The sequence below is a fragment of the Hyperolius riggenbachi genome, chromosome 3, assembly GCF_040937935.1.
Source record: "Hyperolius riggenbachi isolate aHypRig1 chromosome 3, aHypRig1.pri, whole genome shotgun sequence".
In the NCBI taxonomy this organism is placed as follows: domain Eukaryota; kingdom Metazoa; phylum Chordata; class Amphibia; order Anura; family Hyperoliidae; genus Hyperolius; species Hyperolius riggenbachi.
The window spans coordinates 139,442,260-139,467,208 of record NC_090648.1 but is presented as its reverse complement, the minus strand read 5'-3'; the positions used below and the strand labels follow the sequence as shown (position 1 = coordinate 139,467,208).

Sequence of the window (24,949 nt, the reverse complement as noted above, 5' to 3'; positions counted from 1 at the left end):
TATATATATAGTTAAAGAAGTATTGTAATGAACAAAAAAAAAAAATAGAGAGAGTTTAACTTACCTGGGGCTTCTATCGGCCCACCCATAGACGTCCTGTGACCACACTGGAACAAAACGATCCCCCGGTCTCCCGCTGTGGCTCACTTCCGGTATTTGCGACTAATGTTGCAAGCCACCGTGCCTGTGGAGCCCTGGCCGTGAACGTCCCCGCTGACGTTGCCGGGAGCTTCCTGCGCAGGCGCAGTGCGCGTACAGGTACTTCAGAAGCTTTGCATCGAAAAACCCTGCATATATTGCTAAATAAGTTACAGTCTGTTGCCTGCCTGTTTTTCTCATGAGAAAGTTTACAGATTTTATCTTACACAACATTTAAAAATGAATGGTCAGCATTGTCTTCACAACATGTTCTCCCATTCCGGTGGTTAGTACTAGTTGTACAGCAAGCAGAGGAGTGATATAAATTAGTTCTGACAGGCAGTCTTTGTATGTAAGGATTCCCAGGAACATGGTGACAATATTAGATAACTGCAGCTAGTACACACTTCACTCCTCCATACCACATTGTTCTGACACTCAGGAACAGACCCTAGTTAACCCTTCACAACAGGCCATACCGACAAAGAGCACAGAATTGTCCGAGCCAATACTAGCAGGGCCGAGGCAGAGGCTCGGGAGGTGGGGAGCCGGGGAACCCTGAAACTAACCACCCCCCTCATGCCGTGAAATTTGGGCACAGAGCGTAGCCGAAAAACATCTCACCCTGCTATTGCAAGTTTTCCTGTGGCGTGAATTACTATTCCCCATCCACTGACTCAGGGGAAAGATGCAATTTTTCTGCCAGCTATCTCTGGCGGCCGAATTGAACTGTTTCTTTTGTAATTTGGGCTCTGTCTTTTGCCAGCACCCAAATTACCCTCTGAGTGCCGCTATAACCGTAATTCACATTACAGCCTATGGCGGCGCCCAAATGTCCCAAGCCATTTTTTGCCTGCCTCGGTTTCCCTCCCTGCAATTGCTGTACCCCTGTCCCCCGGCCACAGTAATGGCAGAGTCACTATTTAAAAGGGGAGCATGTTGGGGACCTTTTCATCTCCTCCAGTGGTGTTTCTCATTAAAGGACACCCAAATTGAAAATAAACGAATGAAATAAACAATTGTATCTATCCTCCTTCTCCTAAAAATGACTTAAGATATTCCACAGTTTTATTTTATGTTTAAATCTACTTTTAAAGTTTTAACTGTTTTATTGTTTTTGCTCAGAGACACATTCATTGAAATATGCCAGAGCTAAAATCTATTAACTACTGATCCTTTTTATCTCTTTTCTGCTCTCAGAAGCCATTTTCTGCTAGGAAAGAGTTTTATAGTTGGAATTTCTTATCAGTGAGGGTCACACTGTAGTCACTTCCTGTCTAAGTCAGGACTGAGTCAGCCACTTACATACCTGATATTTAACTCTTTCAGGCAGAAAAAAAAAAAAGGAACACAGCACAGTTATTTGTGTGCTTGGCACTGTACATACCCATGTCTATCTCATCATGTCACATGTCACTTCGGGTATCCTTTAATTAAACTCTCCTTCCTCTATGGAGGCAAGATTGTTTATTTCATACTGCTTCCTAGCTGATCACAATTTTATGGTGTGCCGCCTCCCATGCTGTGACCTGGGCCGTGCTTGCTTGCGTACAATTTCACTGGGGCTCACATACTGATTATTTTAGCAAACAACCAGTTCGGATTGGTAATCAGGTTCCATGAACCCTACATTCAGCATCAGCAGAGACACACGTGGTTTTCCTTTCTACAGTAAATATGACAAGCCAACCATTCTGAGCTGAACACTATATCTTACATATTAAAAGCACAGTCTAGCTGTGAATTATCAGTTAACACCTGCTTCATGCAAGTCTTAAGTTAGTTCTTAAAGTTATAGTTCAGGTAAAGCTGTATTATAACATTTTAAGCGAGTTATGCTTAGGAAAAAAAAAGTTTTGTAAAAAATGTACAGTTTTTCAAACTAAAAAAGGGAAATCTTACTGCTTCACCATTTCAGAGATGCCCGTGGACTGACAGTTACCTTCTCACACCCAGGCAGTCCGATATGATTGCTGCTTTTTTGGCAGTTGGAAACAGCTGTAAACAACTGTTATTTTTTACAATGCAAAGAGGTTTACAGACAGGAAACTGTCAGGACCACCATATCAGCAATACAGAGCCCCCTGATGATCCGTTTGTGAAAAGGAAAAGATTTCTCGTGGGAAATGGGATATCACTACTGATTTCGATGAAGTTCAATTTTTGGTTACGGTTTCTCTTTAAGCAAAATCTGCATTATTTTTTTAACAAAATGTTTTATGCATACAGCTTATAAAACAATGTTGTGTGACATGCCTATAATATCTGTGCCTGAACAAGAGCTATAAGCCACCTTTGAGGAATACTCTGCCAGGTGCAGAAAAGCTGTTGAGAATCATAAACATCGAGTGAGATAATTTATGTGCAATTTTAAGCATATAGTACATGAAATCATTTTCTTGTGTGTTTAGTGTAACTAAATCACGAGATAAAATGAAGTAAGAAAAATGTAAAAATAGGAGATAAGACAGGTGTACCAGATGCTTAGTGCATCATTCCCTAATCAGTGCACATTTCTAAACCAGCTTACTATGGCAGTTTGACAGCCAAACATGTTCACATTATGTCTTTTGGTATATTAGCAGATACAGACCTGTCAAATTCGGAGGTAATGCACTGGATTTTTTTTCTTTTGCAGTTATTTTTATGGTACTTTCCTGTGGAAAAAAAACGTACTTCTCTGTATGCGAAAGCTTCTCATTAGCATTCACTACCTTCAATAGAGAGTGATGTAGAGACATCAATGTTTAATCTGATCTCACACAAAGCAACCTTTAGGGCAGGACTCCAAATCCCTTTCAAGAGTTCTAGCATCACTATAAGTGACGCACATTGGTGGAATGAGCTGAAATCCTCAAGGAAGGTGCGTGCAGCAATGTACATCATCTGATATGTATTCATCTGCATAGAGCAGTGTTCTTTACACCGGTCTCTGGCTGCTCTGCCCAGGTAGGTGCTGGGTGTGGAAAGGTCAACGGCTTATCAGTGTAATTACCAGTAATAAATGTTCAGTAGCTCAAAACCTTTTAAAAAACAATTCTTTACATACAGACAAAGCTGACACATACTCTTCATACTCGCTAGTTGTGATAAATCTACACTTGACTTATGTACTATTTTTCAAATACAGTATGTATGTTCAAAATATTTGCACAACAGTTATAATGATAAGAAAAATGGAAACACCAAACATTTTGGCATCATAATCTTTGAACATGTTTTAAGCAATCAAAACTTGACTGCTTGACTTTTTTTGTGTATTAATTTTGTTATTTCATATGTTTAATTAAAATAATTGGTTTTGACAGATATTTAAACCAAAGTTGGTAATAATTTATAAAAATGGCAGATCTCTCAGACTCTCAAAGAGGCCAAATTTTTGGCAGGCACTGCTGTAACAGAAACTGCCGGAATGCTTTGCATTTCAAAAGGTACTGTCTCAAAAGTAATGACTGCCTTTGAAAGAGAAGGAAAAACATCCTCCGCAAAGCACAGTTGTGGCTGAAAGTAGAAGTTGTCTAAGAGAGACTGTCCCACTCTAAATTGAATTGTTAGAAAAGCTTGCAAGACCACGGCTCCTAAAATCACTGCAGAGCTGAATGAACACCACAGAACCCAGTTCCCACAAAAACTGTTCCTTGGGAGCTGCAAAAAAAAAAAAAACAAAAAAAAAACTGGATTCCACAGAATTGCAATTAGAAAACCTCTGCTCTCAAAGACAAATGTTTCAAAGCGTTTAGAGTGGTGTAGAAACAACCAGAATTGGTCCCCGAGCAGTGGAAAAATGTGATTTTCTCTGACGAATCATTGCTTACCTTATTTCCGACCTCGTGTACGTTTGGAGACAGCCGAAAGAAGCATTTCATCCAGACTGCCTTCTCCCGACCATATAGTGTGTGCGTGTGCGTGTATATATTGATCAATGTTCACCTGATATTGATAATTTACAGAGTAGTTCATTTGAGCACCCACTCGTAGGGCATGCATAGGACGATGGGCATCCACACCCACTGTTGTAGCAGTTTGCTAACTATTGCGGTTGATTACTCCACAGTTGCAATGCTTCCAGTTCTGTGCAACCAGGGATGGTCAGTCAATGAGACATAAATAATTCCCAGCTAATGCACTTTTTTTCCCCTGTAAAATGTATACAAATAGAAAATAGACCAATTGAATGCAGCCACTAATGCATAGGTTTGGTCAATTTTCAAGCTGCATACATTTTCATAAAATTAGCATAAAATCTGCAACAACTCAGAATTATTAGCATCTGAATGGCCATCCCTTTGTGTAATGGATTGTACATGCATAAATATGGGAGTTACGCCGTTATTCCGGGGTAAGATATACATTAGAGACCTACAAAAGGTATTTGCAGCTTATAGTCATGCAGAGGCGAACTTCGGATTAAGAAACACATACTTACTGATGAAGAGTGAAGCCGTCCGTTGTCCTACATTACCGAGCACAGACACACCCCCCCCCCCCCCCAAAGAAATCTGACAACGGCTTGTTGGATAGAAGATTGGGGGTCGCGCTGCTCTTCAGGAAAGAGTTTGGCCACATTGCACCTGTGCGAGTGTATGGCTGCTCCCGTGCAGTAAGCTAGAGCTGCTTGTGCATCAGCGGCTCCATGATATTGCGCAGGTGCGGCCGCATTAGTTCATGAAGAGAAGCTGCATCTTTCTGAGGGTCCTGGCAAGCAGCGGCAGCATTAAGGAGTACACCAAAAGCCTCTACAGCAGGGGTGTCAAACTCAAATACAAAGTGAGCCAAAATTGTACACTGGGACCTAGTCGCGGGCCAACCTCAATGTTAATGTCTACTGGCCACCTTCCTACCTTATGAAGTTCCCCGGTGTCTCTAATGGCCCACCTCCAACCCCAAAACAGTTCCCTGCTGCCTAATTGTTCTCCCTCCCCTATACAGTTCCCTGGTGTCTAGAGCCCCCCCCCCCTCCTCTATAAAGTTATCTGGTGTCTAGAGCCCCCCACCCTCCCCATACAGTTCCCTGGTGTTTCGTGCTTTCACCCACCTCCCTCTATGGCTTCCCTGGTGATCTAGTGCTTCACTTCCAATATAGCTTCCCCGGTGGTCTAGTGCTTCACTTCCAATATAGCTTCCCTGGTGGTCTAGAATGGCCAAACATAATGCAAAGTGGGGGACCCACTTGAGAGCCAAATTTAATGGCTCTGAGGGCCAGATTTGGCCCGCGGGCTGGAGTTGGACATGTATGCTCTACAGTATACAGAGGCTTCTCTCTTCTTCGGTACATATGTCTCTTTAACAGACAAGGGGCTTGATTCACAAAGCGGTGCAAAGTGTTTGCACGCCTGTGAAAAGCCCTTTATCACGCCTAAACTCAGTTTAGGAGTGATAAGAAGAAACTCGCGCGATCTCCCGCGCGCAAAGTTTTGCGCGCGTAGCGCACCGCGCTGCGCGCGCAGTGTGCCGTGCTTCGCGCGCAGCGTCCATTGAGCCCTATGGGACTTTGCGCGCGCAGCGCGGTGCGCTACGCGCGCAAAACTTTGCGCGCGGGAGCTTCGCGCGAAGAGCAGCACAAATCGGTGATAACTCAGCTTTGCACCGCTTATCACGCCTAAAGTCTTTTAGGCGTGATAACTGAGTTATCACCGCTTTGTGAATCAAGCCCAAGATGTTCAATTTGATAGAAATGCTGGACAAAAATGTACTATAATCTAGGGCACACATATCAATCATAGATCAGGAATATCCATCCTTGCACAAGCTGAGCACAGCACAGGGGGCTACTGTAAGGTCCTCACATGCCCAGTAGAACAAAGCGTCCAAAATGGTTTCAAGCACAGATGGGTCTTGGAAAGCATACATTGCTTTGATACGAGGGAGGAGGTGGCAAGAGCTGAATGCTTTATTAGACACTAGCTGGACGCCCGGCGTTGCCCGGGTATGTATTTGGCTAGTGTTGGCTCTGCCCACTTTTCCTAACCCTAACACACAATTAATCAATTACTCAATGACCAAGTTTGTGAGCTTTGCGGTCTTTAGCATCAATAACCTGCATTAAAATGAAACGAATCATATTGGCTGTGTGTGACTCCACCCTGTTTTATGAATGTAAACCCCAGTCACGCAATGATCAACTGTACCAGGTTTGAGGCTTGTGCCATTAACAGTGCAAGAATGGCAGCAATGAAATATTCCCCTGAAAAATCAATAGGTAATTTTTGATTGCCTTTTGTAGGCTCCACCCACTTTTCTGAATATTAACCCCAGTCACCCAGTAACCAACTGTGCAAAGTTTGAGAACCCTACCATTAACAGTGTAAGAATGGCTGCTGTTTACATTTTCCCAGTAAAATTTGTATTTGTCTCCGCCCACTTATGACCCGGCGTTGCCCGCTTATGTATTTGGCTGGTGTTGGCTGTGCCTACTATTTTAACCCTAACACACAATCAATTACCAAGTTTGTGATCTTTGCGGTGTTTGGCATCAATAATTTGCATTGAAATGAAACAAATCTAATTGGCTGTTTGTGGCTCCACCCCCTTTCTGAAATTGAACCCTAGTCACCCAATGATCAACTGTACCAGGTTTGAGGCTTGTGCCATTAACAGTGCAAGAATGACAGCAATGTAAATATTCCCCTTGAAAATCAATAGGTTAATTTTGATTGGCTTTTATAGACTCCACCCACCTTTCTGAATATTAATCTCAGTCACCCAACGACCAACTGTGCAAAGTTTGAGAACCCTGCCATTAACAGTGTAAGAATGGCTGCAGTTTACATTTTCCAGTGAAATTTGTATTTGTCACCGCCCCCTTTTTGGTTATGGGAATAAAAAGTATACTTTATTCCAGGTAATGTACTATGTGTGTGCCAAATTTCATTCAAATCCGTTCAGCCATTTTTGCATGATCGAGTAACAAACATCCAAATATCCAAACTTTCCCATTTATTATATTAGTAGGATTGAGGAGAAAGTAACTGTAGCTGTACTGCTGGCCACAAAGAGCACTAGGAAGACGTGAGCAGGGATAGGTGCTCTGCTTGTATTTGAAGAAAGGAACTCGCTCTCAGACTTCAAAGAGTAATCAACACTGAAGAGAAGATGATTGGGTCGGTCACTATGCCATCACTGGACCACCTTCACACCACTAGACTGAGGACCAGGGACATTAAAATATTGAATGACTCCTCCCACCCTGGCAACCATTACCTCAACACCAGCCCCCCAGCCCAGGAAAAATCCCCTGGCCTCCATCATCCGCCTCCATAGTATCTTTGCTCACTAAACATTTGCCTCATTGCCTAAATGTTTTGTTGCCTTAAATGTTCGTCATCATTGATGTCAATTGCACTACCTGTTAATTTGCACCGCACCTTGTTATTTACACCATTACCTTGGCCATGTGTACCATGGGCTACACGGGAGCGTAGTGGTTAGCGCTCTCGCTTTGCAGCGCTGGGTCCCTGGTTCGAATCCCAGCCAGGGCACTATCTGCACAAAGTTTGTATGTTCTCCCCGTATCTGTGTAGGTTTCCTCCGGGCACCCCGGTTTCCTCCCACATCCCAAAAACATAAAAATAAGTTAATTGGCTTCCCCTAAATTGGCCCTAGATTATGATACATGCACTAAACGATACAGACATGGACATGGGACTATGATAGGGATTAGATTGTGAGTTCCTCTGAGGGACAGTTAAGTGACAAGACAATATACTCTGTACAGCGCTGCAGAAGATGTCGGCACTGATTCTTATTTTTCAGTAAGAGGTTAATGGATGCTGCCTGACAGAAGCCAGGCAGGTACCTTCAATGTATTTATTGCAGAAGATACAGATGTGGGGTGTACAAAATTTGTGTCTAAGATGTTTGAAGACATACCAGAGCTGGTAATCTGGAATCACAAAAGTAAAAGGGAAAATCTTTGCAAATACTTAGCTACAAAATAGCAGCTTGACACGCACTAGAAGTGTCAACCTCAGCCATAGCCCTGCTTGATAAATCTCTCCCCATCCGCTGTGATGGGATACTGACCTTATTACTCTACACTAATAAACACGGCAAGTCAATAAGTCATTGCAAAAGACTCTGGGGTCCATACCAAGAAATACTGGCATTCCCACTTCAGGAATAGCATTTCCAATTCCTATTGGCGGAAACTCATTACTGGCCTCTTACTGCGAACTGTTCTGCTACATGAATTTAATGGCTGCTCGTATTTTTACTATAAGGCGCTTATTACTTTCTTATACTGTAATTGTTATCAGCGACCTTCACCCTGCTGGTGGGTTTTAAGGTGTATTTTTGTTTATGTGCACTGGAGGTTGTCAAGCTGTTGGCTGGAAGCTATAAACTCGCTAGGATCTAGTGTTCTCACTGTGCTATTCTGGCTTTAGTGCCTCATGGCACTACATTGCCTTTCATTACGGATATAAGACCTACTAAATACATAAATTACTTGCTTTTATGTACAATAGTTTTGCATGACAGATCCATGGAGGTTCACTGGATTAGGGTTTGAATAAGAATATTATTTGTAATATATATCATATTAAACTGTTTTGTCCCACAAGTATTGTTTGACTACCAGCAGCAAGGTAGGCAGAGCTCCTGAAATGCTGGGGGCTAGAATGGATTTTTCCACTCATTTAGGGCAGGAGCACACTAGAGCGATGTGATTTTTTTCCCCAAGAAGCAAACGTGGGTCCTGCAGCATCTGTGCTGATTTCTGAGGCGATTCAGGCTCAATGTTAAGTATAAGAAAGTGGAAAATCGCTCTGAAAAGCGCTAGAACAGAGCGATTTTCCAAGCGTTTTTAATACAAAACAAGTACACTTGAAGCTCCACTGTATTTAAAATAGAAAAATCGCTAGGTTTAAATAGAAAATCGCTAGGCACATACCTAGACTCATTAGAAAAATCAATTCTAAAAGCGCTGAGCGCTTTGCGATTACACTAGCGCTTTTAGGTGTGCACTGGCCCTCAACTACTTCAGCACCGCCTAACGCCAATGGGCGTGACCGCGGCGGCAGCCCCAGGACCGCCTAACGCCAATTGGCGTCTAGTCCTGGGGCTGCAGTTTCCCAGGGAACGGCCGCACACATGCGCGATCGTTCCCTGCCCGTTCACTGAGCGGAGTTCCGTGAATAGCCTGTTAGCCGCCGATCGCGGCTAGCAGGCTGCTTGTAAACGTAAGGGGAAAGGAATCCCCTTTGTTTACATGCGCACAGCACTGCCGGGGGCCCCAGCTCTGCACGAGATCGGCGATCCCTGGACTCTGATTGGCCGGGGAGCGCCGCCCTCTCATAGGCTAATGCCTATGAGAGGCGGAACAGGACGGATCACCGTCCTGTTCCAATTCTTTGCACCAAGGGGAGGAGGGAAGGAGGGACAGAGCGCCTCATTGGATGCTGAAGAAAAAGAAAAAAAAAACTGCCGCAGCGATCGGACCCCTCCGGCGGCATGTCCCCTTAGGGACAAAAAAAGGAGGGGAGTCCGATCGCTGGGCTCCTACGCTGGGCTGTGCAGAAGGCTGAAAAGCCTGCAGAGCCCAGCACAACAAATAATGGCCTGGTCTTTAGGGGGGGGGGGGGGGGGTTAGGACTGTGGTCATCAAGTGGTTAAAGGGAACCTGAAATGAGAAGAATACAGGATGCCGGTTGCCTGGCTTCCGAGCTGATGCTCTGCCTCTTATACTTTAAAGTGAACCCAAGGTGAGAGTGATATGGAGGCTGCCATATTTATTTCCTTTTAAACAATACCAGTTGCCTGCCAGCCCTGTTGAGCTATTTGGCTGCAGTAGTGACTGAATTACACCAGAAACTAGCATGCAGCTCATCTTGTCAGTTCTGAAAATATTGTCAGAAACGCCTGATCTGCATATGCTTGTTCAGGGTCTATGGCTGAAAGTATTAGAGGCAGAGGATCAGCAGGGCAGCCAGGCAATTGGTATTGCTTAAAAAGAAATATGACATGGCAGCCTCCTTATCACTCTCACCCTGGGTTCACTTTAAGTCACTGGCCCAGAATGACCATGCAGATCACATACACTTAGGGCTGGTGTACATCAAGGTTCTGAGCGTTTAAAAAACTTTCTGGGGGAAAACCGCTTGGCTAATGTTAGTCAACAGGGATGGAGCGGTCTTAACTGAATGTGGAAGTACAAATGGTAGGAGCAGTATGACAGAAGGCTCTGGTTCCAAAGGTTTTGAGGTGGACTTTGGTGGTGACCAAGTTCTTAGATCCTGTTGATATAAGGTGTAGTGCAAGAAAGATAGCCAGGATCTACATTGTGTAAGGATTCGAATGTTAGCAGGCCAGTTTTGAAGGCAGTTCTCCATGTTATGGGTAGCCAGTGGAGTGAGCTAAGAATTGGTGTTATGTGGCTATGGCAGTGTTGGTTTTGTTAACAGCTGGCATCAACATTCTATTATAACTGCAGGTGGTACAGATCCTTAGGCCGGGTTCACACTACACCGCAAACGCAGCGTATGCGTAAACTGCACAATAGACAAATATATGCCGTCATTATAACCCAGCACACGGAGCTTGCCTGGACTCCAGACCTACCTACCCTTGTTGATGTCCCCCGCTGGCCACATCCTGAGCGGATGCCCTGGCATCATTCAAACCGGCTGCTGCATTTGTGTCGCCAGCCATCCGCCGCTACTTCCACCGCTTACAAGTACTGTTGCCCGCATAGATCAGGAATCAATCCCTCAGGTGACAGTTTGGGGCAGAGTTCTGTAGCTATGGAGGAAGGTGGAGGAATGACATGCAGTGCACGACAGAGGGGTAGGGGAAAGGAGCAAAACAACAGTCTGCACTCCAACCATAGGGTCCAGCAATCTGGATCTCTCTGCGATTCATTGGACCACTCTACACACAGCAGATTCTCAGCAAAGGTGGCTCCAACTGGCGCCTCGGCCAAGAACAATCTAGCGTGTGTGCAAAGGCTAAGCAACCCATAAAATCTGGTATCTTGTCAAGTGTTCTGCATGAAAATGCCATCACTGCTTTTAATGAATTCCAAGTAAAGCACTGGGACCAGGAGACACCTGCAGTTGTCTACAAGTATTGTCCATAAGATGACAACAGAAGTGACAGGTTCACAGGTCACAGCTACAGAGAGCATATACCAGGTTTCTATAGAAAAGTTTCCGTGCTGCAAACAAAACTATAGTAAACAACGCTTATGTGGCAGCAGACTGTCAGAGCTGTAAACAGCCTCTCCCTGGTCACATGTGACCATCTATTGTCACCATAATGCAATTGAACAACAAATCCAACAGGGAGACCAACAAGCAGCCACTATCACCACGGTGAGGTCTAGACTCAGAGAGAGGAAACATGACCCAAGGAAGGTACACTTCCAACTCTGCAAAGCACACAAGGGAAATGGAAAATGTTGCCACTTAAACATGGAGATGAATGTTTACAAATGTCAGTGGCGCACAACGGATAATTATAACATGAAGTATATAGTAACCCATAGTAACTTGCCATCCAGTAGTCAACTACAAGAGGATCATTTAAAGCACACCTGAACTGAGAGTGATATGGAGGCAGACATATTTATATCCATTGTAAAAAATGCAGGTTGCCTGGCTGTCCTGCTGAGCCTCTGTCTCTAATACTCTTAGCCATAGACCCTGAACAAGCATGCCAGTAAGGGGTTTCTGACTGAAGTCTGACTGGATTAGCCACATGTTTGTTTCTGGTCAGCGCAGGAGTGATCAGCCTGGAGGGGGCTGGAGGAAGCGACAAGTATGTATAATGTTTTATATCCCCCCAGTCTCAGGTACCCTTTAAAGTGTACCTGAGACGGGGGGAGGGGAAGGGGTTCAAAAATGTATATATACCTGAGGCTTCCTCCTGCCCCCTACAGCCAGATAGCTCCCCTTGCCGCCATCCTCCGCTGTCTGCAGCCTCCGCAACTGGCCCTGGTAAGTCGTCCAGTCAGTGCAGGCGCAGTAGGAGGCCGGCCACGGGAGTGTCTCGCTGGAAGCCGGCCACGGGAGTGTGACAAGGGAGCGCGCACAGCCTGCACAGTATGCCCCGGACCTTTCTGAGGCAATTTTTTTAGAGGCCGCTGCGGAGGGAGCGCTCTGGGCAGAGGGGGCTGGAAGAGGCCCCAGGTATGTATACATTTTTTGATATCAGCCATTTCCTTTAAGCAACACCTGTAAGATATTTAAAAAAAAAAAAAGTGCTGGGAGGGAGGGGGGAGGGGCTTGGGAGGTTTTGGATACTTACCTCGGAAGTGGGAAGACTATTAATCCTAATAAGACTCTCCCCTTCCTTGGCCAACCTGATCCTGTGCTGGGACTCCTGGACAAGAAAAAAAAAAACACAAACAAACAAAAAAAAAAAGCACAATCCCCGTTACCGCTGTGCGCAGCCACAGTACCAGTTTCCCCGCTTGGGTTCTGGGGGAAATAGCCAAGCCCAATTAGGTCTAATCTACTGCGCAGGTGCAAAGCGTCTGCGCCTGTGCAATAAAGCCATTTCCCCCAGAGCCAGAAATCACTAGTGTGCATGCGTACTACATGCCGACAGCGCAGGATCCCCTCTACTGCAGAGGATGGGGGAAGTCTCTTTAGGATCCAGAGGCTTCCCCCTCCCAATGTAAGTACCCCCCAACGGCACTTTTTTTCTTACAGGTACAGTTTAAATTTTGTACAAGATGAAAAAGGATTAGTCAGTCTGTTAGATTTGTATCTGTGTTCCTCCAACTGGCACTAAAGAAAGAAAAATGATCCGAGAACAGTACTGGGGATAAGACAACCTGCATATCATGGCATGAAATGTTGCACTCGCAGAAGCCAAAGGTGGGATTCTCCTCCCTTGAGAGGCTTTGCTGCTAAAATTCTGTCACCTCTCTGGGACAAGGTATGAGGGCAAATAATGCTAACCATTTAGTAATCCAGTTTTGATCAATCAATAGTTGGTCTATTTCTTCCATCTTGCTTCATTGACAGAATTTTAATTTTTAACCCAATGTTGATCATTTTTCATTGACCAAACAGCCAAAAGTCTTTTAAATTAATTTTCAATTTGAATAAGAATTGAATCTTAAGCCTGGTACACACCTTCAACTATGAGTGGTCAATCGCTGACCAATTCTACCACCTCCATGAAGTATGTGGATTACCTACACAATCTGCTCAGTTTTCAATTGATTATAAGCAGATTGTGTAAGTAAACCCTCATACTACATGAATGGGGTAAAATTGGTCAGTAATTGGCCAATCATAATTGAAAGTGTATACCAGCCTTAATTCACACAAACAGTGATGAGCTATAATGTGCAGGTGTTTACTGCCCTCATTATCACACAGGTTTGGCTTCCTGACCATGACAAACAGGACCACCCTTGTGTGTCCAAAACGATTGGCTCAATATGGCTATTGTGCTGTGATCAATAATAACGGCGCACAAAATTCTGATCTGTTTTATCTCAAACTATTCTACTCGCCAGATGTATTGAGGAAGATAAGGAGACTGCAAAACGTTGGAAACTTCCCATACACAAGAACCTGAGGGTCTGTGCATATTATCACTGCATCACTTACTGAACCAGTTTGAAATCCACACATACAGGATTCACCTGAATGGTTGTTTCTAACCAATTAGGAGAGGCATAGTAAACCAAACTTACTTGTATTTGATTATAAGGATGAATACATTAATCAACATCGCAGCTGTTCTGAATGCCCAGGGTATCCAATTACTGTAAGTCATTACTATGCTGGTAGTAGAACAACATACTATTTGTAAACAAAACTACATAAAAGGGGAATAATGCCACCTAATTAGGAGAACACATTTACAGTAGTTATCGCAGCAATTAACTCACTACAGGAAATAACTACATTCCTAAGATTCCCTCTAAAATGTGAATAAAAGGGGAAACTAGCTATGTACCTTTAACAAAACATACAGGAATGATATCAGTATGGGCACTGATAATCCCTCTAAATGGCCTCCATCAGAGATGCGCTGAGCCCCCCCAGGAACTACAAAACGCACCTTGAACCCAAACAGAAGCTCTGCATATACACCAAAAGCATGGCTGTTAAGTGGGAGCAGCTGACCAAAAACAAATTACATTAGTACATAGCAAAGAAATGAGCAGCGCTACTTAAAAACAGACTAGTGCCTACCTGCAAAAGAGTGCAAGCCCCACTTGTGGGGTCGAATACACACCGAGCATACACATGACCTGTCTACCACTAGAGGAGGATGTTGGTTTCCATTAACAGCTTGCATGCAACCTATTAAGTACTCGTCCCTCCCACTGCGAAGAAGTCAATCCTCCATGGGAGGGGCCTAACACTAACTAAATCCTAACCTATGTATATGCATAGCCTGGGTGCGGCTAATCAAATAAAATTGAAAATTGCGCAAAAGGTGGATCAGCGCAACACCAGGCCACCTCCGAATGGCCTCCATCAGAGATGCGCTGAGCGTTTGTAGTTCCTGGGGGGGCTCAGCGCATCTCTGATGGAGGCCATTCGGAGGCGGCCTGGTGTTGCGCTGATCCACCTTTTGCGCAATTTTCAATTTTCGATTTTATTTGATTAGCCGCACCCAGGCTATGCATATACATAGGTTAGGATTTAGTTAGTGTTAGGCCCCTCCCATGGAGGATTGACTTCTTCGCAGTGGGAGGGACGAGTACTTAATAGGTTGCATGCAAGCTGTTAATGGAAACCAACATCCTCCTCTAGTGGTAGACAGGTCATGTGTATGCTCGGTGTGTATTCGACCCCACAAGTGGGGCTTGCACTCTTTTGCAGGTAGGCACTAGTCTGTTTTTAAGTATCGCTGCTCATTTCTTTGCTATGTACTGATAATCCCTCTGACCGCATAATTAGCTTCCTGTCAGTAGTTAAACCGCTGTGTGCTATAAATAGCCAATAGATCTCTCGGAGCTATATTAAATATCATAATGCAAAAACTAAATCACATCACTTTCCAACAGTTTAGTCTATATTGATTTCAGGAAGTGCTTGTACATTACTGTTCCCAGAAACATGCTTCCAAATAAAGCCCTGTGATCAGACTCATGTAGCCAGCTATATGGAGCACATACAGCAAGAGCGATAAAGGACTGCATCCCTTATGGTACCCATTCATTATACAATTCTGCAGCTGACTGATCCTTTCCGAACACCCCAGTAATCAATCGGAAAGGATCGGTCATGTCCATTAACAGCCAAATTATTGCTATCCAATCAGATCAATGGGATCAATCCAGAAAACATATCGATTCAAACAGGACTGTGGAGTTGGAGTCGAGGAGTCTAAGCAATTTTGGGTACCTGGAGTCGGAGTCAGATGATGTTTGTACTAATTCCACAGCCCTGGATTCCAGTAATCTGATTAAATTGGGCCAATTGTTTCTGATCGATTACCACGGTGATTAGAAACGGTCGAAAAACCATGGAATTGTATCGTTAATAGTATTACTTCCAGGAATTTTACCCCCCAATCTTCCAATGGCACCCATAAATTATACAATAATTTAAATGGACACATTTGGTAAAAAAAAAAAAAATTTAAAGAAACATCTTTCAGTGTGCAAATATTGGGTCAATAGACCTGCCACACCTCCAGCAGTCTCGCAGACCAGAACATTAATAACCAAAATACACATTAAGGCATGCATAGATTTTACATCTCGAGGTGTTACCTTTGAGCAACACTATTTCTTCAAACTAGTACATGTAAATAAATGCAATTGCTTAGAGGCTGCTCGCTCACTAACTTTTAGCACGCTGTATGCATCCTTTTAACTAATATATATATACACACATATATATATACACACACACAGTGATGTGAAAAACTATTTGCCCCCTTCCTGATTTCTTATTCTTTTGCATGTTTGTCACACTAAATGTTTTTGCTCATCAAAAACCGTTAACTATTAGTCAATTAGTCAAAGATAACATAATTGAACACAAAATGCAGTTTTAAATGATGGTTTTTATTATTTAGTGAGAAAAAAAAACTCAAAACCTACATGGCCCTGTGTGAAAAAGAAATTGCCCCCTGAACCTAATAACTGGTTGGGCCACCCTTAGCAGCAATAACTGCAATCAAGCGTTTGCAATAACTTGAGTCTTTTACAGCACTCTGGAGGAGTTTTGGCCCACTCATCTTTGCAGAATTGTTGTAATTCAGCTTTATTTGAGGGTTTTCTAGCATGAGCCGCCTTTTTAAGGTCATGCCACAACATCTCAATAGGATTCAGGTCAGGACTTTGACTAGGCCACTCCAAAGTCTTCATTTTCTTTTTCTTCAGCCATTCAGAGGTGGATTTGCTGGTGTGTTTTGGGTCATTGTCCTGCTGCAGCACCCAAGATCGCTTCAGCTTGAGTTGACGAACAGATGGCCGGACATTCTCCTTCAGGATTTTTTGGTAGACAGTAAAATTCATGGTTCCATCTAATCACAGCAAGCCTTCCAGGTCCTAAAGCAGCAAAACAACCCCAGACCATCACACTACCACCACCATATTTTACTGTTGGTATGATGTTCTTTTGCTGAAATGCTGTGTTACTTCTACGCCAGATGTAACGGGACACGCACCTTCCAAAAAGTTCAACTTTTGTCTCGTCGGTCCACAAAGTATTTTCCCAAAAGTCTTGGCAATCATTGAGATGTTTTTTAGCAAAATTGAGACGAGCCTTAATGTTCTTTTTGCTGAAAAGTGGTTTGCGCCTTGGATATCTGCCATGCAGGCCGTTTTTGCCCAGTCTCTTTCTTATGGTGGAGTCGTGAACACTGACCTTAATTGAGGCAAGTGAAGCCTGCAGTTCTTTAGATGTTGTCCTGGGGTCTTTTGTGGCCTCTCGGATGAGTTTTCTCTGCGCTCTTGGGGTAATTTTGGTCGGCCGGCCGGCCACTCCTGGGAAGGTTCATTAGAGTTCCATGTTTTTGCCATTGGTGGATAATGTCTCTCACTGTGGTTCGCTGGAGTCCCAAAGCTTTAGAAATGGCTTTATAACCTTTACCAGACTGATAGATCTCAATTACTTTTGTTCTCATTTGTTCCTGAATTTCTTTGGATCTTGGCATGATGTCTAGCTTTTGAGGTGCTTTTGGTCTACTTATCTGTGTCAGATAGCTCCTATTTAAGTGATTTCTTGATTGAAACAGGTGTGGCAGTAATCAGGCCTGGGGGTGACTACAGAAATTGAACTCAGGTGTGATAAAACACAGTTTAGTTATTTTTTAACAAGGGGGGGCAATCACTTTTTCACACAGGGCCATGTAGATTTGAAGTTTTTTTTTCTCACTAAATAATAAAAACCATCATTTAAAACTGCATTTTGTGTTCAATTATGTTATCTTTGACTAATAGTTAACGGTTTTTGATGAGCAGAAACATTTAAGTGTGACAAACATGCAAAAGAATAAGAAATCAGGAAGGGGGCAAATAGTTTTTCACACCACTGTGTAATATATATATATATATATATATATATATATATATATATATATATATATATATATATATATATATATATATATATATATATATATATATATATATATATATATATATATATATATATATATATATATATATATATATATATATATATATATATATATATAACACACACACATCAAAGCTAAAAGTGCCACAGATAAGGCAGATAGATAACAGAGGGATTTGGCTCTAGAAGAGGGTCTAGCCTCCAAAAGAGGGACAGTTGTATGGGTTACAGAAACTGTCGACACTTCATGTCCCAAACACTACACTCAAGGACTGAGAGGACCCTGAGAGTACCAAAATTCTAAACCAAGACCCATGGACTATTGATACTGTATCTTTACATCTGTAATATCTATCTAGGAAGCTCCTGAAACTATCCAGTACCCTATAACACCTGGATGTATAGAATAGTGTCAGTGTATTCTACCACTTTGAAAGCCCAGCACTGCTCTCCCACAACCCCGCTTTATGTTGGTGAGTGGTGTCAGCCCTTCCTGTCATTGTCTCTTCTTAGCCCTGTACAGTCAGCAGTGACAACATAGCCCTTCCTGTGGCAGCTGGCAAGAATAGGTCAGGCAGAGCTACAAGATAGCAGAGAAGTGTCTCCCTAGCACTGTAGGAATAGATCAGGCAGCAGTGGCAGAAATGTCCCTTGCAGAGATAGGTCAGGCAGAGAGCTTCAGGATAACAGAGAAGTATCTCCCTAGCCCTGTACTATCAGCCAGCAGTGGCAGAATAGCCCTCTACTATCAGCCAGCAGTGACAGAATAGCCCTGTACTATCAGCCAGCAGTGACAGAATAGCCCTGTACTATCAGCCAGCAGTGACAGAATAGCCCTGTACTGTCAGCCAGCAGTGGCAGAACATCCCTGTACTGTCAGCCAGCAGTGGCAGAATAGCCCTGTACTGTCAGCCAGCAGTGGCAGAATAGCCCTGTACTGTCAGCCAGCAGTGACAGAATAGCCGCTGCGCAATATGTTGGCGCTTTATAAATACAATACATAATAATAATAATAGCCCTGTACTGTCAGCCAGCAGTGGCAGACCAGCCCTCTGTACTATCACCCAGCAGTTGCGGAATAGCCCTGTACTGTCAGCCAGCAGTGACAGAATAGCCCTCTGTACTATCACCCAGCAGTGGCAGAACAGCCCTGTACTATCAGCCAGCAGTGGCAGAACAGCCCTGTACTATCAGCCAGCAGTGGCAGAACAGCCCTGTACTATCAGCCAGCAGTGGCAGAACAGCCCTGTACTATCAGCCAGCAGTGGCAGAACAGCCCTGTACTATCAGCCAGCAGTGGCAGAACAGCCCTGTACTATCAGCCAGCAGTGGCAGAACAGCCCTGTACTATCAGCCAGCAGTGGCAGAACAGCCCTGTACTATCAGCCAGCAGTGGCAGAATAGTCCTGTAGTGTCAGCCAGCAGTGACAGAATAGCCCTGTACTATCAGCCAGCAACAACAGAAAAGCCCTGTACTATAAGCAAGCAGTGATGGAATAGCCCTGTACTATAAGCAAGCAGTGATGAAATAGCCCTGTACTGTCAGCCAGCAGTGTCGGAACAGCCCTGTACTATCAGCCAGCAGTGACAGAATAGCCCTCTGTACTATCAGCCAGCAGTGACAGAATAGCCCTGGCTGTGGCAGGGATAAGTCAGGCAGAGATCTCCTGGATAGCAGAGAAACGTCTCTCTCTAGTCTTGCACTGTCAGTCTGTCAGGATAGAACAGTCCTTGCTGTGGCAGGAATAGGTCAGGCAGCAGTGACAGAAATGCCCCTTGCTGTGGCAGGAATAGGTCAGGCAGCAGTGACAGAAATGCCCCTTGCTGTGACAGGAATAGGTCAGGCAGCAGTGGCAGAAATGCCCCTTGCTGTGGCAGGAATAGGTCAGGCAGCAGTGGCAGAAATTACCCTTGCTGAGGCAGGAATAGGTCAGGCAGCAGTGGCAGAAATTACCCTTGCTGAGGCAGGAATAGGTCAGGCAGCAGTGGCAGAAATTACCCTTGCTGAGGCAGGAATAGGTCAGGCAGCAGTGGCAGAAATGCCCCTTGCTGTGGCAGGAATAAGTCAGGCAGCAGTGGCAGAAATGCCCCTTGCTGTGGCAGGAATAGGTCAGGCAGCAGTGACAGAAATGCCCCTTGCTGTGGCAGGAATAGGTCAGGCAGCAATGGCCTGGAATAGGTCAGGCAGCAGTGGCAGAAATGCCCCTAGATAGGTCAGGCAGAGATAGGTCAGGCAGAGAGCTCCAGGATAACAGAGAAGTGTCTCCCTAGCCCTGTACTATCAGCCAGGAGTGACAGAATAGCCCTGGCTGTGGCAGGGATAGGTCAGGTAGATCTCCAGGATAGCAGGGAAGCGTCTCTGCCTAGCCCTGTACTGTCAGGATACAATAGGTCAGGCAGATCTCCCGGATAACAGGGAAGCGTCTCTGCCTAGCCCTGTGCTGTCAGGATGCAATAGGTCAGGCAGAGATCTCCCGGATAGCAGGGAAGCGTCTCTGCCTAGCCCTGTGCTGTCAGGATACAATAGGTCAGGCAGAAATCTCCCGGATAGCAGGGAAGTGATGGCCGTGCTGTGCGCTGCTCTAGTAACCCCCAGGTGTGCGCTGCTCCCTGTGGATAACTCTGCCATTTGTTCCGCCACACATCTTCATGCTACCACTGGCTACAGATAATATGCAGAGGCACCGTGATTCACATGCCCAGCGCTGCAGCGCATCATCATCTACCGCCCCACTACAGCCCGTCCAGCACTTACAGATCTCATCATCGCACAGGAACACGCTCTCCATCCTCCAGCCTCTCTCAGTTCAGCCTCATCTCTCCTTGTACCCTGTGCCAGTCCTTCCCAGGGCACACTGCGCCCTCCCTCAAGGGGGAGAACAGTAGCAGTGCGCAGGAGCCTGCCGGCCTCTGACGTCACGGGAGGGGCAGCAGGAGAGAGGAGATGTCAGTGTGGGGACAGGAGAGAGGAGGGGAGAGAGGCTGGGCAAGCATTGTGTAGGTGGGGAATAGTCCTAGCAGAGAGAGAGAGAGCTGTACTCGCTTATCTGTATGTGATGAATATCAGAGGCACCAGAGTCAGCAAACAAGACATTCCGCACAGAGGATTATAAATGTGTGTGTGTGCAGGAGTACTGATGTGGTAAAAATAAATGCAACTTGGTAAGAATTTGCAACCTCTACCATTCTTCTCCTATGGGATGCAAATTCTGTCAGGTTGCATAAAATGCTACCACCTGTACTGAAAATATTTGCAACTTCATCAGAACTTGCAACCTCTACCATTACTCGCCTCACATAAACCTTCCAATCTTTCAATACTAACCTTACCCTATCCTGGCTGTGCCTAAAACTACCCTCCAGTCCATCCCATACCTAACGTATCCTGTGTCTGTCATTATAACAACAAAACATTTTTTTTTTGTCTGGTTGATTAAAATGTCTGGATAACGGGATTTACTGAATAGTGTTTATTTAGCGCTGACATCTTCCACAGCGCTGTATACATCTATAGACTTTTGGTCCATCGGCCAACAGATTTGATAATTATTATCGAATCTGATGAAAAATCAGTGCCGCCAAAAGCATGCCAGATTGACAATTCAACAAATTTTGAGTGTAAATTGGACGCATGTATCAATTGGACATGTTGGAAAATCTCAGGTCCACGTGCACAAATGGGTGCTTAGCGGTAACAGTGTGCGATACGGGATGGAAACCCCCGGCTGCTGTCCCCTTCTAATGTTTTATGTCCCCCCCGATGCCTGTGCAGTTATACTTTATCTGTCACGCTGAGTGTCCACATGGGAGTGCAAATGCACGAGGACGAGGACACGCACAGACGCCAGCAGGGAAAGTATAGCTGTACAAACACTGGGAGTGGGGGGGGGGGGCATAAAGCATTAGGAGGGGACAGTGGAGACACAGAGACCTTTCACGATTTCATGATAAAGTCGATCGAGAATCAGCTTGCGGTTTATGGCGGCCAACAGATTTCTCTCCAATCAGATTTCATCAGAGAGAGATCTGTCTCTTGGTCAATCGGCTGCCAAAATCGATAAATGTATGGCTAGCTTTAGTGTTGTCACTTCGGTGTCAGAGGGGCTCACAATCTAATCCCTACTATGTTCATCATAATCAAGTTCCATTTTTTTCTGGGGAAGCCAATTAATTTATCTGTATGTTTTTGGAATGTGGGAGGAAACGGGATGTATTCTTATTTTATTTTTACATTAGAGTTTCAGTTATCCAGCACTAACAACTCCATGTTAAAAAATAGGCCTTAAAGGAGTCATCAGGGGAATATGAGGACAATAAATGCTACTTACCCGGGGCTTCGTCCAGCCCCAAGCTCCCAGCATGTCCCTCACTGCAGCTCTGCCGTCAGCCGTTCGCCTGTGAAGCTTCCCGGTCCCTGTCAATGACGTCAGGCCGACCTTACTGTGTCTACGCTAGCGGTGCTGTCAATCAGTACGCTCCGAACCACGTGGCGGTGATTGACAGCACGGCTCGCGCAGGCGCAGAACAGGCCGACCTCCAGGTCAGCCAGACTTCATCGCCGGGGACCAGGAGGCAGCGGCGGCGAACGACTGACGGCGGAGCTGCAGTGAGGGGCATGCTGGGAGCTTGGGGCTGGACGAAGCCCCGGGTAAGTAGCACTTATTGTCCTCATGTCCCCCTGATGACTCCTTTAGCAATATAGTATACCAAACCAGGGGTGGGCAAACTATGTCCTGTTTCTCTTCTTCATCCGGCCCGCAGATGCAGGGCTGGATTCAGTCTCCTCTCCCTCCCTACAGACTGAGCAAGGCCCATTCACACTCAGCAATGCAATCGCCTTCTGATTTTGCATTGCAGTATTCTGCATTTTTTTGGCGATTGCGTTCAGTGATTCTCATTCCAGTGAATGAGAATCACGGCGCATTAGCCCGGAAAATGCTGTACACATACAAAAGATCAGTATCTGCAAAAGATCAATTCCTGAAAAAAATCAGTTGCTACAAAATGCATTCGTAGTCTATGATATCTGCAGATCTCATACACACCTTGTTTAATGGACCTTCATCTGCACATCAGACAATCATCTGTAGATCTAAGCCCGACGAAGGCTGAAAAGCCGAAAGCTTGCTTATTCTTAAGGTGGGTACACACATTAGATAACAGTCTTTGGAAAATGAAAGATCTCAGACCAATTTTACCCCCTTCCATGTAGTATATGAGCATACTCTACACAGTCTATTCTATTGAGCTGAACTCCCCATCAGATAAAAATCTTTGCAAGATGATATACACAAAGATGCTGTACACGTGCAACAGATCAGTATCTGCAAAAGATCTGTTTCTGCAAAAGATCAGTTCCTGCAAAATGCATTAATAGTCTATGATATCTGCAGATCTCATACACACCTTGTTTAATTAACGGACATTCATCTGCAGATCAGACAATTATCTGCAGATCTGAATATCCATCCTAGTGGATCTGATCTGCAGATGATTGTCTGTTAAACAAGGTGAGTATGAGATCTGCAGATATCATAGACTATGAATGCATTTTCCAGGAACTGATCTTTTGCAGAAACAGATCTTTTGCAGATACTGATCTGTTGAATGTGTACAGCATCTTTCAAAGATTTGTGTCTGATGGGGAGTTCAGCTCAATAGAATAGACTGTGTAGAGTATGCTCACATACTGCATGGAAGGGGGTAAAATTGGTCTGTGATCTTTCATTTTTTAAAAATTTTAATTTGATGATTCTTCCGCTCATAGATTTCCTTCACGGACAACTGGCTGCTGCGGGCAGAGGAGCAGGAACCGGTCAAGGGCAGAGGCGGAGTGGAGGAGGGTGGCTGTGAAGGTGCAAGGAAGAAAGCGGCTGAAGATGCTGCACCTGAAGGAGGCAGAGGAGAAGTAAGGTGGCTTTCCTTTTGTGTGCTGCTTTTTCTCAGGTGCTCTTCCCATTGCAGTTTGTGCCTTTTCTCCAGGTGCCTTCGTAAGGCACTTGTCCCTATGTGAGGGTTGGCCTTTCCATGGCTCAGTAACTTGCTTAGCACCTTGTTGTTGCAGTAGTGGCTGGGAATCAGTGAATTCACCACCAAATAACTCCTGCGAAGTGTCAAATGCAGTGGATGTGGTGCTTGTAGTAGCGCAGTAGACAGGTATGCACGGAGTGGTATATCACACTGCGTGCACTCACGTAGGTAGGTGGGTGCACTGAACACAACAGGTACGTATATGCAGCGATAAGGTGGGTTCACTGACCACAACAGGTAGGTATATGCAATGATGAGGGGGTTCACTGAACACAACAGGTAGGTATATGCAGTGATGAGGTGGGTTCACTGAACACAACAGGTAGGTATATGCAGTGATGAGGTAGGTTCACTGAACACAACAGGTAGGTATATTCAGTGATGGGGTGGGTGCACTCAACACAACAGGTAGGTATATGCAGTAATGGGTATTACAATGTGCACCTGCTGTCAGCACACACACAGGTAGTCACATGTGCTGGGCCTGGCAGTGGCACACACACAGTATGAATTATCAAGGCTGTCTATGCAACACAAGTGTCAGTGGGACACACAGAAAAAAAAATAGATCACAAGAACAAGATTAGCTCTCAAAAGAGCTGTTGTGGGGTGCTATTTTAGCAATAAGAATCAGCCAGGAGCAAGCTAACAAGCCTACAAAAGCCTAACTAATCTTTCCCTATGAGAGTCTGCCAGCAACTGTCCCTTCTCTCACTACTGCACTCACACGAGTGAGTGTAATGGCCAGGGGAGCCTGCCTTATATAAGGGGTGGGGGGGGGGGAGTGGCTCCAGGAGAGAATGTAGCCTGATTGGCTACAATGTGCCTGCTGACTGTGATGTAGAGGGTCAAAGTTGACCCTAATGGTGCACTATGGGGGCGAACCGAACTTCCGGAAAAGTTCGCCTTAGATGGCGAACGCGAACCACCGGAAGTTCGCCTGGATCCGTTCGCCGGCGTACCGTTCAGGCCATCTCTACCAGGAGCAAGCTAACTAAGCTTTCCCTACGAGAGTCTGCAGCAGCTATCCCTTCACTAATTACTGCAGGCACAGGAGTGAGTCCACTGCCTGACGCTGCCTGCCTTTTATAAGGGGGGGGGGCTCTAGGAGGGAGTGTAGCCTAATTGGCTACAATGTACCTGCTGATTGTGATGTAGAGGGTCAAAGTTGACCCTCATGATGCACTATGGGGGCAAACCGAACTTCTGGAAAAGTTCCCGGTTCACCGCGATCGCGAACCACGGAAGTTCGCCGGGAACCATTCGCCGGCGAACCATTT

At 44.9% G+C, this 24,949-nt stretch overlaps 1 protein-coding gene across 1 annotated transcript in view; it reads right to left on the bottom strand.

Annotated features, from left to right (window-relative positions):
* ANKDD1A (ankyrin repeat and death domain containing 1A) overlaps positions 1 to 20,481 on the bottom strand; it is an 89,323-nt gene extending 68,842 nt beyond the window's left edge. Inside the window, exon 1 of the mRNA XM_068272422.1 lies at positions 20,395 to 20,481. Within this exon, the coding sequence (XP_068128523.1) occupies positions 20,395 to 20,428 (34 nt within the window). The 5' untranslated portion in view covers positions 20,429 to 20,481. The remainder of the gene's footprint in view (positions 1 to 20,394) is intronic.
* Positions 20,482 to 24,949: the final 4,468 nt, after the last annotated feature.